Source organism: Alligator sinensis, unplaced genomic scaffold (assembly GCF_000455745.1).
Source record: "Alligator sinensis unplaced genomic scaffold, ASM45574v1 scaffold1567_1, whole genome shotgun sequence".
In the NCBI taxonomy this organism is placed as follows: domain Eukaryota; kingdom Metazoa; phylum Chordata; order Crocodylia; family Alligatoridae; genus Alligator; species Alligator sinensis.
The window spans coordinates 565336-579954 of record NW_005842646.1 but is presented as its reverse complement, the minus strand read 5'-3'; the positions used below and the strand labels follow the sequence as shown (position 1 = coordinate 579954).

The 14619-nt window shown below is 45.9% G+C and overlaps 1 protein-coding gene across 1 annotated transcript in view; it reads left to right on the top strand.

The window, feature by feature from the left end:
* The first annotated feature begins 3711 nt into the window (after positions 1-3711).
* Positions 3712-14619, top strand: part of GPC3 (glypican 3) — a 246051-nt gene continuing 235143 nt past the window's right edge. The window contains exon 1 of the mRNA XM_014524665.2: positions 3712-3754. Within this exon, the coding sequence (XP_014380151.2) occupies positions 3724-3754 (31 nt within the window). The 5' untranslated portion in view covers positions 3712-3723. The remainder of the gene's footprint in view (positions 3755-14619) is intronic.

Below are 14619 nucleotides of genomic sequence, written 5' to 3'. Positions count from 1 at the left end.
AAAAAACACACACCCCCCCCCCCCCCCCCCCCCCCCCCCAAAATGAGGAGCTTTGTTCCTTTTGATGGCAATAAATTCTGGCCAAACAATTTGGCCTTTTAAAAAAAAAATTTTAATTGATGCATCTGAACTTTTAAAAAACTCGAATCTGCACCTGAATAACGAAACCAATTGCGCCGAATCTTGTAGTCGTGAATAACTTTTATAAATGCTGAATTTGGGAATATTTTATGCATCTATTAATCTGTTTTTTTTTTTTTTGTGTGTGTGTTTTTTTTTTTTTTTTTGTGTGTGTGTGTGTGTTGTTTTTTTCTTGTTTTGGCAGGTATGTTCGTTGGTCTTGAAACAAGACGCGTCCTCGGCCTGTTCCATGGGAAGGAAGGAGAAGACCTCAAGTAAAAGAGCTTCTTTCTGGTGGATGGGCCTTGTGTTGTGTAAAAGTGCTTACAGTGCAGGTAGTGTTTTGGTATCTACTGCAGTATAAGCACTTCTAGCATTACCATGGCAATTCAATCAGTGATTTGTCATCTGGTGCAGATGCAACCAAAACTGAGTTTGTTTTGCTGCTTTGCAAATGTTCCTTGTGTTAAGGTGCATCTAGTGCAGTTAGTGAAGTAGCTTAGAATCTACTGCCCTAAATGCTCCTTCTGGCACGAGGTGCATCATGTTCGTCTCGCAGGTGCACGCAACAGCCTGGAGCTAGGCCCTGGCATGGCCAACCCTCTTTCCAAGGGCTCTTTGCTCAAGGCAGAGAGCTGGTTTTTATTTTTGTTTTCTTTTTTCTTTTTTTTGTCCTAGCAGTATCAAAGTGCTCATAGTGCAGGTAGCTTTTGTATTGGATCTACTGTAATGTGGGCACTTACAGTACTGCCAGATAAAATGCATCGTTGGCCGGTGGCTGTGTCTTGGAAGAAAGCAGTGCTGCTTACAGTCAGTTTTGCAGGTTTGCATCCCAGCTTATATCCGTTGCTGTGCAAATCCATGCAAAACTGACTGTGGTGGTGGTGAATCCGTTGTGGACGATGAGTCCCTGAGCATACCCCCCCAAACAACCCCCCCCCCCCCCCCCAAACAAAAAACCTGAAGATGACTGAAGGCTTTTGCACTGGTTTCTCCATGGGTGGGGATTTGTTGCATTACTTGTAGCTATGTTTAGAGTATTGCACTTGTCCCGGCCTGTGGAGGAAAGGAGGACTTGTCGTCAGGTCTCTCTTAAAGTTGCCCGGGTGGTTATGCTTTGTTTTGCTGTTGTCGGGTGGATCACGATGCAATTTTGATTAGTTTAGAAGGAGAAAAATTGCACGGTATCCATCTGTAAACCGCAGGACCTTCATCGCTGACAACGTAGCTTTTGTCAGTACTTGGAAGGGCACAAAAACGGTTGCAAGTGCGCAGAGTGGCCGGGGTCTTGTGGGAGACCTTGGGAAGCATCGTTTTACTGGGGGTATTTATTTCAGAAACCTAGAAGGTGGATTCTCTCCTAGGAATCCATGTGGTAGAGACAGTTCAGGCCCGAACTTTTTGTAGGAAGTGAAATCTCTCTTGATGCTGAAATGTAAATGGCTGAGTTGTGGATGTGTCAATAAAGTTGAGTAAAACACATTTTTGTCCTTTGCAAATGACCCAGTGGAAGTGCTGTTGCATCGGGCAGCAGCAAAAATAAGACTAGTTCTCTGCAGCTTTCCCCTTTGAATTTGATGCCTTGCTCTTTGGCTGAAGAGTTGCCAGAGGAAGGGGAGAGAGGCAGGCTCTGGTACGAGGACTTAGAGCAGCGGCTCTCAACCTCATTGACTCGAGGCACCCCTCAAAATGCCAGCTTTTAGCTTGCTTTCATTTCTTGACTATAGAAAAATAACAGAACTACGTTTCTGTTGCAACAAACTCGGCAAGACCTGCACCGGGTCAGGCTGTTCCGACAAACCCAGAGGTGATAGAAATCCAGTGCATCTTGTGGAGAGTGCGCTGCTAACACCACTAATATTTGCAAATGGTGCATAGGTGTCCACACACTGTAACACCCCTAATATGTGACCCCCTCTAAAAGGATCTTGAGATGCCCTGGCACCTTGGTTGAGAATCACAGTCTTGGATACTGCTGCCAAAGTCCCAAGCAGGGAGAAGGGTGCTTGTGATCTCCTTTGTGGGAGCAGAACAGGGGGTGAGGGCTCCTGGGGAAGCTCCCTCCAGGATAATCTCCAGGCATGTCCTCCGCACGGTAGCCCAACTTCCCTAGGAGCTCGGGGTGGTTTGCATGCAGAGTGGCCTGCCGGGTGCTTTTCTGGGATACTTGGGCTTGAAAACCCTCCGGGTCCAAGGAAGGGATGTACCTTGGCTCGCCCACAGCCTGGGGATGTGCTTTTGCTGCAAAGCTATAATGTAGGGTGCAGCAGGGGGGTACCACCCTTTCCAGCTTTGTTTCAATGGCAGGCACCGCTGTATTTCGAGGGTGCTTCATCCTGAAGCATGCCTACCATACTCAGCACCTCTGCTTGCTAAGCCCTCTCAAAATGGAGGGGCTTGCACAGATGTGCTGTAATGGCCTTTTCAGGCCTGTGCAGGGATCTTAAGGTCAAAAGGGGCGGTGCGGGAGCCATTTAAATGCCTGGGGGAAGCTGAGCAGCTTTTAGGATCCCGGTTTTCTTTGTGCACAGAAGTTTCACCCAGAACCTTTTAAGATCTGGCCCTTCTTTCTAGAAGGACAGGTTTCTAGTTGAATGCCCACAAATTTGAGGGGTGCCTCCAAATCCATTGTTTAGTCCAGGCCTGAAAGTGCCTGATGACCCAGCCTGTTCAGAACAAGGAAGCAGAAGTGGGGAGAGAGATTTTATAAGATCTGTGAAATGGCTTGCTTAAATTTGAGCATGGCTACCACAGCTTTAATACACGGTGACTGTCGGCCAGATAAATCCGGACTTTGCAGCCCCTCATCTTGGATTTGGCTTTTTAATCTTCCTTGCTATAAATCAAAGCAGGGTACCTCTGAGCTCTCAATCTGCCGCACAGATACCGGGGGAAATGTATTGCCCGCTATCTTTAAAACGTGCACGCTCAATTTTCTTCTAGTGTCGACAAGTGAAGTGACCATATAAGTTTACTAATCGTGACTTTTTTGGCAGTGTGGACAGATTTGCAAATCTTTAGCTCCTCTCAAGATGCTTCCTTCTCTGGTTTGTTGAATTGATAGCTGTGGGGATGTATTTGTACTGCAAAGGGAGGCTAGCTAACATGCTGACATGTCCTCAGCCTGCTGCTGCACAGGAGACATCAATCTTTTGCTAACACTATTAATAACTTAATGAGAGATTTGGTGCAACTAGCACTTGCAGGTGCAGCAGCCCTGCCACGAAACAGAACGGCTGTCCCATGTAGTTGCAGCAAGACTACATGCGCCTCTTGTCAGTGAGTTCAAAATACCCCTTGCAAATAAAGAATTTTTTTTGCAAAAATCTAGTTGGTCTAAGAAAAGAAATCACCTCTACCACGAGTCCTGATTCCTGCAGTCCCAGTGCACTGTGTCCTGGTGCTTGCAAAGAAGTTGGGCCTCCAGCTGTGCGTGGCTTTTGAGTATCCTGCTCTGCCAGTAAAAAGCAGCCCATCTCATCTGGGTGACTTGCAGCTTGAAATACTGGTCCAGCAAATTGCTGCTGAAGCGATTGATGTGCGTATGGTAACAGCTATCTGTTTACGTTGTAGGTGTCTGACTTCCTGATACATAACCACCGAATGGGTTCCAAATGGCAAGCCTGCAGTTTAGGTAACTTGTACGGGGGAGTTTCCTACTTGCCTTCCATTGTTTTAAGCTTACAAAAATGGTCAGATGTTTCTGATGTTCCTAATAGGGTCAGGCATTAGAAAGTAGGAGCAATCTTAGACCGTTGCAAGAAGCCATTGCAAACTGCTGGCTTGCGCACGCTACTTCTGTCACTTGATTAGACTGCAGTTCTCGAAGCAAGCGGAGGCAGGACAGTCCCTACTTGTATGTGTTTCTGAGACTTGCACTCTGTTCTTTGTTGCTCTTGTCAACTGTTTAAATAGCAGAGATACAGGCCAGGCTTGCGGGGTCCTGGGATTCCTCGTGGCAGGGAAAGGCCTTTTGAAGTCAAATGCAGTCTACTACTGTCATCGCCTTTCTTTAAAAAACAAACCAAAAACCTTATAAAGGTCAGCAAGCAGAGCCCTTTTAATCGGAAGCTGTAGAGCTTCCATGCTGCCGTTCCTCTATGCTTGTTCCTTTAATGCATCCTGATGAGGCAAGTCATTGTCTTGGTTAGGGTTTTCCACCTTTTCTGCTCTTTCCGGTGACAAATACAATGGTGTGTATAGAAGAGGGGAATCTCCGCTTAGCAGCAGTGACTGCTGGCTTGTTTTCAATAAGCTTGTACTTGCAATGTGTCCTCTTCAGACGGACTGCAATCCTTTTTCTACCTGCAGATGCATTCACTGACCATTTCCAGAAGTCGGAAAGTGTGCGCTGACTTTGAGCCATACTAACAGTGCAGCGTGCAGCGTGCTTTGCTGTCTGCCCAGGTCTTTACAAGCGGTCCTTACTTCTGTGAAAATCATTGGAGGGCTAGACGTTGTGCTTAATCTGATGTTGCCCCAGTGGGACAAAATGGAGTTAAATTATATCAGTAACGATATCTGAAGTCTACTAATTTGTGTAGAGCAGCATCCAGTAGCTTTTGATGCTCTTCTGTGCTCAGTGAAGTTGACTTGTGGGTCATGGGGTTTTTATGAAGGCAGCCAAACTTGTACAGAATAAACTTCTTGTAAACATCTTTTAAAATTGGAAATGGAAACCAAGAGGTCTGGATCCTATCCAAGCTACTGTCTGAACATCAAGAATTCAGTTCTTATATTGCAAGCAAGAAACCTAAAGTTGAATAATTTGTTTCCCAAGCCAGGCTGTGCCAAAAAGCTGGTGTCTCTGATAGACAGGGAAGTTGACCTTGTCCTTGAAAGCTTGTATAAACACAAGTTGTGTCACTTCGGGGATACGGTTAAATAGCTGTAGAGCTGCCTCCCCACTCTTCTGTATGGACAGGTTTACTGGGCTGAAGGTACTTTAAACTGGTGCCATAATGGGAAGGTGCTTCATGCTGGTCGGAATGCATCGGCACTAGGGGTTACACCCGCGTAACATGGGCTTTAAACAAATACAAACTGCACCCAAAATGGTTATGTTTGTATGAAAAAACTAGCCACCCTTCAATTAAAGCTTAAATGCTCGGCACTGCTCCAGCCCTCCACGTTACGGAGGGCAAGTTGTTTAATCTCTGTGCCGCTTTCAGGCCTGCAATGTGTGGATCATGCTGCTTCCCTGCCTCCTCAGGGCTTTGCGTGCGTGGTTTTGTGGGTGCGTGCGAAGTGTAGAGATGCCAGCCTGGAGCGCTGGGGCAAGGAGAAATGCTTAGACCTAGCACTGTAGTGTCGGTACAGTGGAAGTAGAAGGAATCCTTCATTACCGAGCATTCAGTGTACATTGTGCATGTCTGTGTACAAAGGTGTTGAGCAGAAATATCTCACCTGCACAATTCTTCATTAGTAATGTATATGCATCCTTGGCTGCCCTCTTTAATGAGGAGCTGTGGGCTGTTTTGAAAGATGTCTCTTTTGTTTTTGTCTTTGGGAAGGAAGTCAGGTGCCCAGAAACTTCACTGGAAGTTTTATAAATTAGCCTTTACTTCTCTGCAAGGATTTATTTTGGGCAGCTTCTGCACGTGAACAGCTAGCCTGACAGTGGGGAGGCCTCAACATTCACCGTCTGTTCTTTACGGTGATACTGCACCACGCTTTTTCTGCCACGATACGTGAATAGTTATTTCCCAAGCTTAGGTTACACTTCATCTGTCAAGTCCAGGCACGGACTACTTGACTCGGTTCAAGGGAAAGGTTGTTAATATTTCTGAACCATACTTTAAATATCTATTGCCATACTATTACTGCTTTTAAATATGATTTTGGCTTGATTACTTGGTTAACCTTGGCTAAGCTTTTATTTTTTCCAACGGAAACTTCTTTAAGAATTGATGCCTATTAATTGGTCGTAGTTCACCTCGCGTCGTTCCCTCGTTTGTCTTGTCCTAAGTAATTATGGTCTGCCTGTAATAACTGGCTCCGACTTCCAGAACGGAGATTGAAATCACAACTTAGTTGCTTGACATAAGGGTCTCATATCTCTGTCCTGGTCGCTGAATCGCATATTGCCCAGATCTGTTTCTCATAGCTTTTAAAACCTATTTGTTCAGGAAACAACTATGCATTATATGTCCATGCATTCCTCTCTCTCTTGTGCTATGTTCCTTCGAAGTGGCACAAGGGCTGTCAATTTGAAATCGCAATAATGTCTGCAGGACTTTCGTCGGTCTCTTGCTTCCTTACATTACCTGTTTCTTTTCTCTCTCATATTTCATCTCTGTTCTGACCAGTTGCTGGCTAGTTTGGGCATCTCTCCCAATGGAGGCCTTTGCGTATAATAAACTCTTATTGCCTTTGTAAGGGAAGTGCTAGTGTGTCGCAAAATATAGGGAATTACTACCTTAAATCACAGGATGACGATGATTTCCCAACAGTGACACAAAGGTTAGTCACTAAAGAAATGTGTCTTTATATGCATCTTTAAAACAAGCGTGACACAGGAAATTGCAGTTATATTCATCTAATACAGAGGAGCAATAGAGTGATTTCTTTGTAATTGAAATGCTGATTGGCATCAAATGGGGCCTTGGCTCCAAAACGGCATAATGACGGGAATCCCTGTTGGCGAGGACAAGGAATCTAACAACCCAGTTGAGATTCTGAAGCAGTGGCAGCTATTTTGGAAAAACAATTATGCAACTTTAAATATATATTTATACTGTAACAAGTCTGTTGCCATGTCTGGGACTCTCAGGTGTTACTCTGGTACTGTGACCGGAGAAGCAGTGATGGTAAATTTATCATTGCAAAGAAGCAGGGCTCCTTACATGCGAACCAAAGGAAAAATCTTGTAAAGGGTGTCTGATGCGGCAGAGGGTTTTGGATCTCCCTTGGTAGAGGGAAGTCATATGCATGCATCAGTTCACGAAGTAAAAAAGGACAAAGTTTTACCAGTAGTGGTGTGTCTGGGGTGGCTTAGGGAATATAACTACACTCTTCTCTCAGTGATAATTTTCATCTGCATAATGGGGTTAAACAAAATCTTTTTTTCGCTTTTGAATAGAAACTTCATACTGGGTTTGGACCAAGGGTCCATCTAGTTGCTGTCTTCACAGCCGTGGCAAGTAGGAGATGCTGGAAGGACAGGGCATGTTTAAAGTGATCCATCCGTTGTCATCCCTTCCCTGGGAGGCATGTCGGAGGGCTTGACTGGGTCTGCTTTCCACGCCCCCCCCAGACTGGAGGAAAGTCTTTGGGTTTTTTTTATGCTCAAAAGTTTGTTTAGGGTCTCTCCCAACAATAGTTGTGATATCACACAATTTTCTTGAAGCAGTACAGAAGATTGTCATCTGTTCTGTTTATTTTGGTGTTTTTATTAGTGCAAGTCTGTTGTGGACTTTATCTTCTCATTTATCCGTGGAAGCTTTCCTTCAGTGGCAGACCTGACCTGGGTTTCAGTCTGCCCGGGATCTGAGGAGGCTGGGGGACCTCTAAGCTTTGCTCCAGACAGCTTTCCTGGCTCTTACTGCTGGTCTAATATTCTATTGGGTATAATTAAGGCAGAGCTGGCTGGAGGGTGTGTGTGTGTGTGTGTGTGTGTGTGTGTGTGTGTGTGTGTGTTTTTAAATAGAAGGGCAATTTTGACTTGTTGCAATAATTTTCATGAATCTTTGTCTTTTGGAACTTCTTGACTGGCAATTTGTATGGAATGAAAACGTTCTCCATTCATTTTGATTGGTAAGGAGAAGAGAACAAAGGTGGGGAAATGGAAACGATGCAGAAGACCGTCGTCGTAGTTCTGTTCCAGGTTGAATTTGGGGGCAGGGGGAAGATGTGTGAGAGTGGCTTGTTCTGGTTTTGGTTCTTTTCAAAAGAGATGCAACTTTTTGGGAGAAATGAGTGACTCATAGACAAGGGGGGTTGAAGGGACCTCAGGAGGTCACATCCAGTCCAACCCCCTGCTCCAAGCAGGGCCAGCCCCAACTCCATCATCCCAGCCAAGGCTTTGTCTACCCGGGTCTTCAACACCTCCAAGGATGGAGAGTCCACCACCTCTCTGGGTAACCTGCTCCACTGCTTCACCACCTTCCTAGGGAGTTTTTCCTAATATCCAACCTCAACTTCCCTTGCTGCAGCTTGAGCCCATTGCTCCTTGTCCTGCCATCTGCCCCCACTGAGACCAGCCCAGCTCCAGCCTCTTTGCAGCCCCCCTTGAAAGGCTGCTAATCAAGTCCCCTCTCAGTCTTTTCTCTAGAATGAATCAGCCCAGTGCCCTCAGCTTCTCACAAGTCCTGTGCCCCAGCCCCCTAATCCAAATCTCAATTTCTATTTTGTTCATATTTTTGCAGGTGGGGGGGGGGGGTCCATTTGACCAGCCCTAGAAGATAGGACTGCTGTAATTAAATTGCATCCCTCATTCTGAAAATAATCCAAAGGGGGTGGTTTAAAAGTGTGCTAGGTTTTTTTTTTTTTGTTTTTTCTTTTGGTTTCGTATCGGTGGCAGCGTGTGAAAAGGTAACTCTATAAATAGTCTTTCTTTACAAGAGATTACATCTTCCTTAAACTCCTTGATGATTCATATCCTGGAAGTAGTTTTGTTTCTCATCGAATGTACAATAAACTGCTGAATTTGAAACACTTTTACATTGGGGGGGGAGGGGAAAAAAAAGACTACTTTTTTTTTTTTAGCATTCAGCTCAAAAATAGCATGAAATCTCAGCAAGTACTTCACCTTCACTACAAGTTTTTGCCTTGTTTGAACAAAGTTAATTTAAAACCAGTGAAATTAGGAACGGCATAAGGAGACGATTGCAGCTCTTTTTGTGTAACAGTGCGTCGTCGTGCCACACTCCAGCTGTGCCCATGGAGATTAAACCGTTAATATTTTGTAAATTGCTGTGTATGAGATGAAGTAGATTAATACTTTGAGATTATTTCATTTGTTTGTCAGATTTCTTACATTATGAAGGAGTCTGGAAAAACTTTAAATCTTCCTACATGTGGTGATGGTGGCGGGGGGGTAGTACTTGATAAAATCCCGACTTTTTGGTGATTGTGGTGGGCGAGACTTCCAGTTGCAGGGTACTGTGATGGCAGAGAGAATCGGATGTCTTCCCCAAGGAAGAAATCCTCTTCAAAGCATCAGCTGGCAGTCTCTAGCCTGGACTCTCTCTCCTGTCACTGGCAGAGGGCAGTAGCAGATGCTTTGGAAAAACGAGAGAACCTGCAATTATAGGATAACTTGTCTCTAGAAAACATTTCCTCCTAACTTCAAACAGAAGCTGCCTTTAATTCTGCTGCTGAGGGTTTTATATCAATTGAAACTTATTTTTTTGTGTGTTACATATTCTAAACCCTGAATTAGTGAATAACTGTCTGGTTGTTAAGCATGAAACGTGCATTTTGATCTGAAGCCTTTTTATTCCCTAACTGAAACGGACCCATTTTAATGTCCTTATGAATTTGTTTCCATTCTGCAACACAAGTTCAGGGCTTTTGAAAATGTTCCGGTTTTGGAGCCTACGTGCTTGATATCATTTGGTTGAATTATAATAAATGCTTGCAAATAGCACATGGGCAGACAAGGTTCTTTGGGCGAATCTGATATCTTTTATTAGACCAACTAAAGATATAATCTGATGTAAAAGATATTGTCAGAGAGCCTTGTCTGCCTGTGTCTTTAGAGCAGCACGGCTACAACCTACACCCCTGTAAATGGCATGTGTGTGTGGGCATACATGTAATCCGGGGGAAGATCAGGGATAGTGGAAAGTGCATTTAAGCATATACATTTGTGAGTATTATGGTAGCAGAACATTGTCCTTCAAGATGCAGTTTCTCTGAGAGGCAGTAACTAGAGAGCAATGTGGTAAGCCGGCCTGTTAAATGGATCTTTTTTTGACGTGCAGACATTTTCCTGAAGTCGGTTTTGCTTGACCCTCCCAATAAAACATGTCTGGCTTCTTTTTAAAAGGGTGATGACAAGTAGATAAAAACAAATCTGAGCATGTGCTTGAGTGAAGGCCAGATTGCAGAGCTGGGTACAGTGGCTTCTGCTGGGGAGATGACATCCCAGCCGTTGGAAGGGTTGTCACCTGGAGAGAAAAGATCTGGTTTTTTGGGTGTTCAGACTCCTCGGGTGCAGGTTTAGATCCCAGCAAGGCCCACAGAGGCAGGTCTGCAAGCTTCATCCATCTGGCTATTTGGTGATGAGGGTGGTCTAAAAGCCGGACTTCTGCAAGGAGCAGGCTGGCAGAGAGTGGCTGGAGAAAGCCCCTAGGTTATGGTAACTTCATCCAGGGTGGGTTTTTTTTCCCCCCTTTTGTTAAAGAAAGAGGAATTTAAATTAAATGATGGTGGTTTCCCTGTATCTTTTAAACATACTGAGCATCTTGATGTGTTCATCCCGTGTTAAAAAGATAGCATTGCTTGGAGTCCAGATCATTTTTGAAAGTTAAATTTTGCCCTTTGGCTTGCACCAGATATTCCAATACAACTCATCTAAATTCTTGATTGGGGGCAGGATTTGATTCAGAGTTGTTTAACGGGCACTTTTTTGTTTGTTTTAAAGTGGGGTTTTTTTGGTGGTGGACAGTGGGAAGAAAGAGTAAATGGGCTAAAGCTGTCCTGAATTGCACACTGGTGACCCCTGAGGCATGCTTCATTGCATTTACTCCTTAATTGAGGTGTACCTGGATTTACTTGTGTCACTGGTGGGAGGCTGTGCCCAGGGACTGTTGGTGAGGTGTGTAAGAGTCTGAGTGTTTGGCTTATTTTGTATTTTTTTAGCTTGATTTATGCAGACTCTACCAACTGCACATGTCTGCAGGTCGGGCATGTTTGTGGAGGCTTCATTCTGTAGACATCAGGAGGAAGCTTGGAATAAAGTGGGTACGAAGGAATGAGACCTACCGTGTCAGCTGCCGGAGTCTTGCTAATGGTGTGTCCTACTCAATCCGCTAAAAAGAGGTGGGCTTGACAGAAAAGATTGGAGAGGTGTAGGGGTGGTGAATGAGCCCAGATAACCACAGAGAGAAAGGGAACAAAAGGAGCTGTGAAGATGGATGTTGGGCTCCACTTCGTGCTTTGCACCACCGGCCGTCAGGAGAAATGACACCCATCTGGCCTTCTGGGCCAGCTGAGAGAGGTCAGATGCAAAGGACATGGGTGGCACTGAGTTATGGGCAAGCAGATGGCCTGTGCAAGCTTGCACATGCATGCAAGGGTGATCAGAGGAGATGGGGTAAAACTCTTGTGCCATCCCAACCACTTAATTACCCTCCCTGTGGTCTGTTCGCATGATAAAGTGTCTAGGAGTGGAGTGGCCTCTCGCTGAGTGTACGGCATCACTGCAATGGGGCTGTGATGGTAGCAGGGACCGCCAGGTGCTGTTGAAGCGCAATGCTAATAGTTGTTGCGCTAAAGGTGGAGAGGAATGTACACCTGGCATGGAAATGGATTGAATCTGGTAGGAGTTCGGAGTCGAGGAGCCTGAGCACTGGGCATGAATGGATGGAAGAACAAGTGCACCTGAGAAGAGTGTTACCATGCCCCTTGCCGGGCTGCAGCATCTTGTCGTTCCTGGCTGCCGCTCTGCTTTGGGATGGTGGTGGATGCTCCTCTCCTGTGCCAGTAGTCTGGCCAGGCCAGGCATGGCTATGCAACAATAGCATGTTTTTAATTATTCATAGATTTTAAGACCGAGGGGGACAATTGTGCTTGTCTGAATATAACCTGCTGCGTAACAGCCCAGAATCCTCATCGCATTCGCTTCTGCATCCTTTCCATTGCCTCTGTCCGGGTTTCATTTAATCTTCTAGAAAAATATCCAGTCTTACTTTTAAAGACTTCAGGCTGACTCTAGGTAAGCTGTTTTGATGATTGATCCATGCTGTTGAGCACTTTCAAATAATGCTCCTTCCTTTTTTCAGTCTGAATTCATCTGGCTTCAGCCCTCAGCCATTGGATCTTGTGAGGTCTTTTTTTTTTTTCCCCCCTCTCTCGTAGATAAGAGCCATATGCTATTGGAAAGCTCTTCTTCACGTAGGTGCTTGTAGCTTGTGATCAAATGATGTCTTAACTCGCACTTGGATTAAACTACATAGAGGTGGAATTTAGTCTCGCTGTCAGGCAGGTTTTCCAGACTTCATAGTGTTCTGGAAGCTGCTTATCTGAACCCTTTTCAGTTGGTTCATAGTGTGCAAACACCAGAGTGGGCTAGGATATGGCAATAATAGTCTAGCTCCTGCCATATATAGAGGTAGTACTGGCTTTCTGTTCATACGTGATATTATTCCCTTTTTTCTTGCTACGCTGCCATGCTGACAGCTCCTGTCCTGCTTGAGCACCTGCCAGTACTCTCCAGTCCTTTTCAGTGGCGCTGAATTTTTGGACTACTGGCTTTTGTAAGTGCGGCCTTCCTTTTATCTGTTTTTAGCTATATGGCGTAGCATTTGAGTCGGGGTGGGCAGAGTCCGGCCCACAGGCTAGATCGGGCCTGCAGCAGACTCCGTTTCCCAGCATCGGTACAGCCGGTTTCTATGGACAACTCAGGACCAGTGGCGCCGTGATAGTGCAGGACCAGGGTTTCCATGGAGACGGTCCCCAGCAGCACTGGCTGCGTGCAGAGGTGGGCAAGCTGCTGCTCTGGGGCTGGGGTCTTGTGGAGGTGACGGCATGCTCCGGAGCCAGGGCAGAGTCGCGGTCTGCCTCTCGCACGCCCCAAGCAAGGGCATGCCTGCAGCGATTGCAGTTCATGCCTCTGCCTCGGCTCTGGACCACGCTGCCACCAGTGCAAGATCCCAGCCCTGGAGCAGTGCCCTGCCAGCGCTGCTGGGGCTTGTCTCCATGGAAACCTTCAACCGGTGCTGAAGTAGTTATGGAAACCAGCCTCTGACTGCCGGGAAACGGAGTCTGGCCTCTGGCTGGATCTGCCATTTTGCCCACCCCTGATTTTAGGTGAATTCAAATGAGTTCACCTTGCTAGCAATCCAGGTCACTGCAATTCCTCTATCCCCGTTGTTATTTTCTATTCCTCTGCCAAATTTTGTCACCTGCAGATTCTACAAGCACTGTTTTTAAAGATCGATACAGATATATTTTACCCTCTTGCCTTTCATAAAGATATTGCATTGGGCCCTAGACAGCTCCCTGCGGGACCTTCACAGAAACACCTTTACAGAAGGATCAGGGTTAATGATAAAGTACCATTAACACCTGGTGCTGGAGAAGGGGGTACTGCTGTTACTCACTCAGTAGTGCGTCTGCCCCCTTCCTTTTGCACAGCCTGGTCTGCTCCCACTGCTGCCCTTGCAGGTCGGGTGTAAAGAAGAGCATCCAGGGCCGGTTCAGAATTGCTCTACTACACTAATACAATCAAAAAAACCCTTCTGCCACTCCAAGCTGCATCTTCACTAGTGGGGTTTGTCGGCATAGCTCTCCTGGCTTCGCTCCAGCCTCAAGCCTTTCCTCGGTGCACACAGCCTCGAAGGATCCAGAAGCCCAGGTGCATAACTTATACAAAGGGCAGTACGTGGACCCAAAACAGGAAAGAAGAAACTACTGCTAGAAAACAGGTGGGCACCCCTTGAGCAGGCAAGCTGGCTATTGTGAAGGGGCTGGGTGCTACCCACCCTGGCCTAGTCGGGGGGAGGGGGGGGGTCCACAGGATCGGGGCCAAGCTACCGGTTTGCAAAGGATGGCCACTCTATGGGTAGCCTTCTGTTCATTTGATTTGCTTTCTGCTACCGAATGGCTGTGATGGTCAAGGACAGCAGTCCCCGCTGTATGGCCGTGGGTATCCTCTGTCAGAACTGGGCCAGCCCGTAGAGCCCAGGGAAGGTCAGAAGACTTAAATACTGGAGGAATCCAGCTGACTTCTCTCTGCCCCAAAACGTTACTGATGTGCAGTCGAAAACCCTGGGCTGTACTCTGCAATGGCTGCAAGCTTTCAAAGCATGCAACATCCACCTGGACAAAAAGCCAGCATCTCTTCTCAGTCTTCTTCTTTCTTTTTGCCACATGAGGGCAGGCTATTTCCAAATAAAACAAATAATCCCCTTTAATTTCTAGAGTTAATGCTAGAGATTGCTGCATGGAGTTTGCTTCCAGGATCTTGGAAGGGGGGGTCATCTGGCTTATTTGTTCTAGCAGAAAGACCAGTAATAGCTTGAATGCATATGCCATTGAACAGCTCGTTTATGTTGTTATATGACTGATATGATGACCCAAAAAGAGAAGCAATCCAGGACTGTGACATCATAACTCTTGGTGATGTATGGTTTCTACGTTTGCCTGAATCGTGGCAGTCATGCACAAGAAATGCATTCTCGCTCCATCAGATGCTGCTTATGCATTCACTTAATCAGGGCATAGGTGATCACTGTGTTTTTCTTTTTTTTGCACTGACCAAAGGTAATGCTGTGCAGAAACGAGGTAGTAGCTGTACCCTCTTCTCCTAAGTGCTTTTTTTTTTTTTTTTTT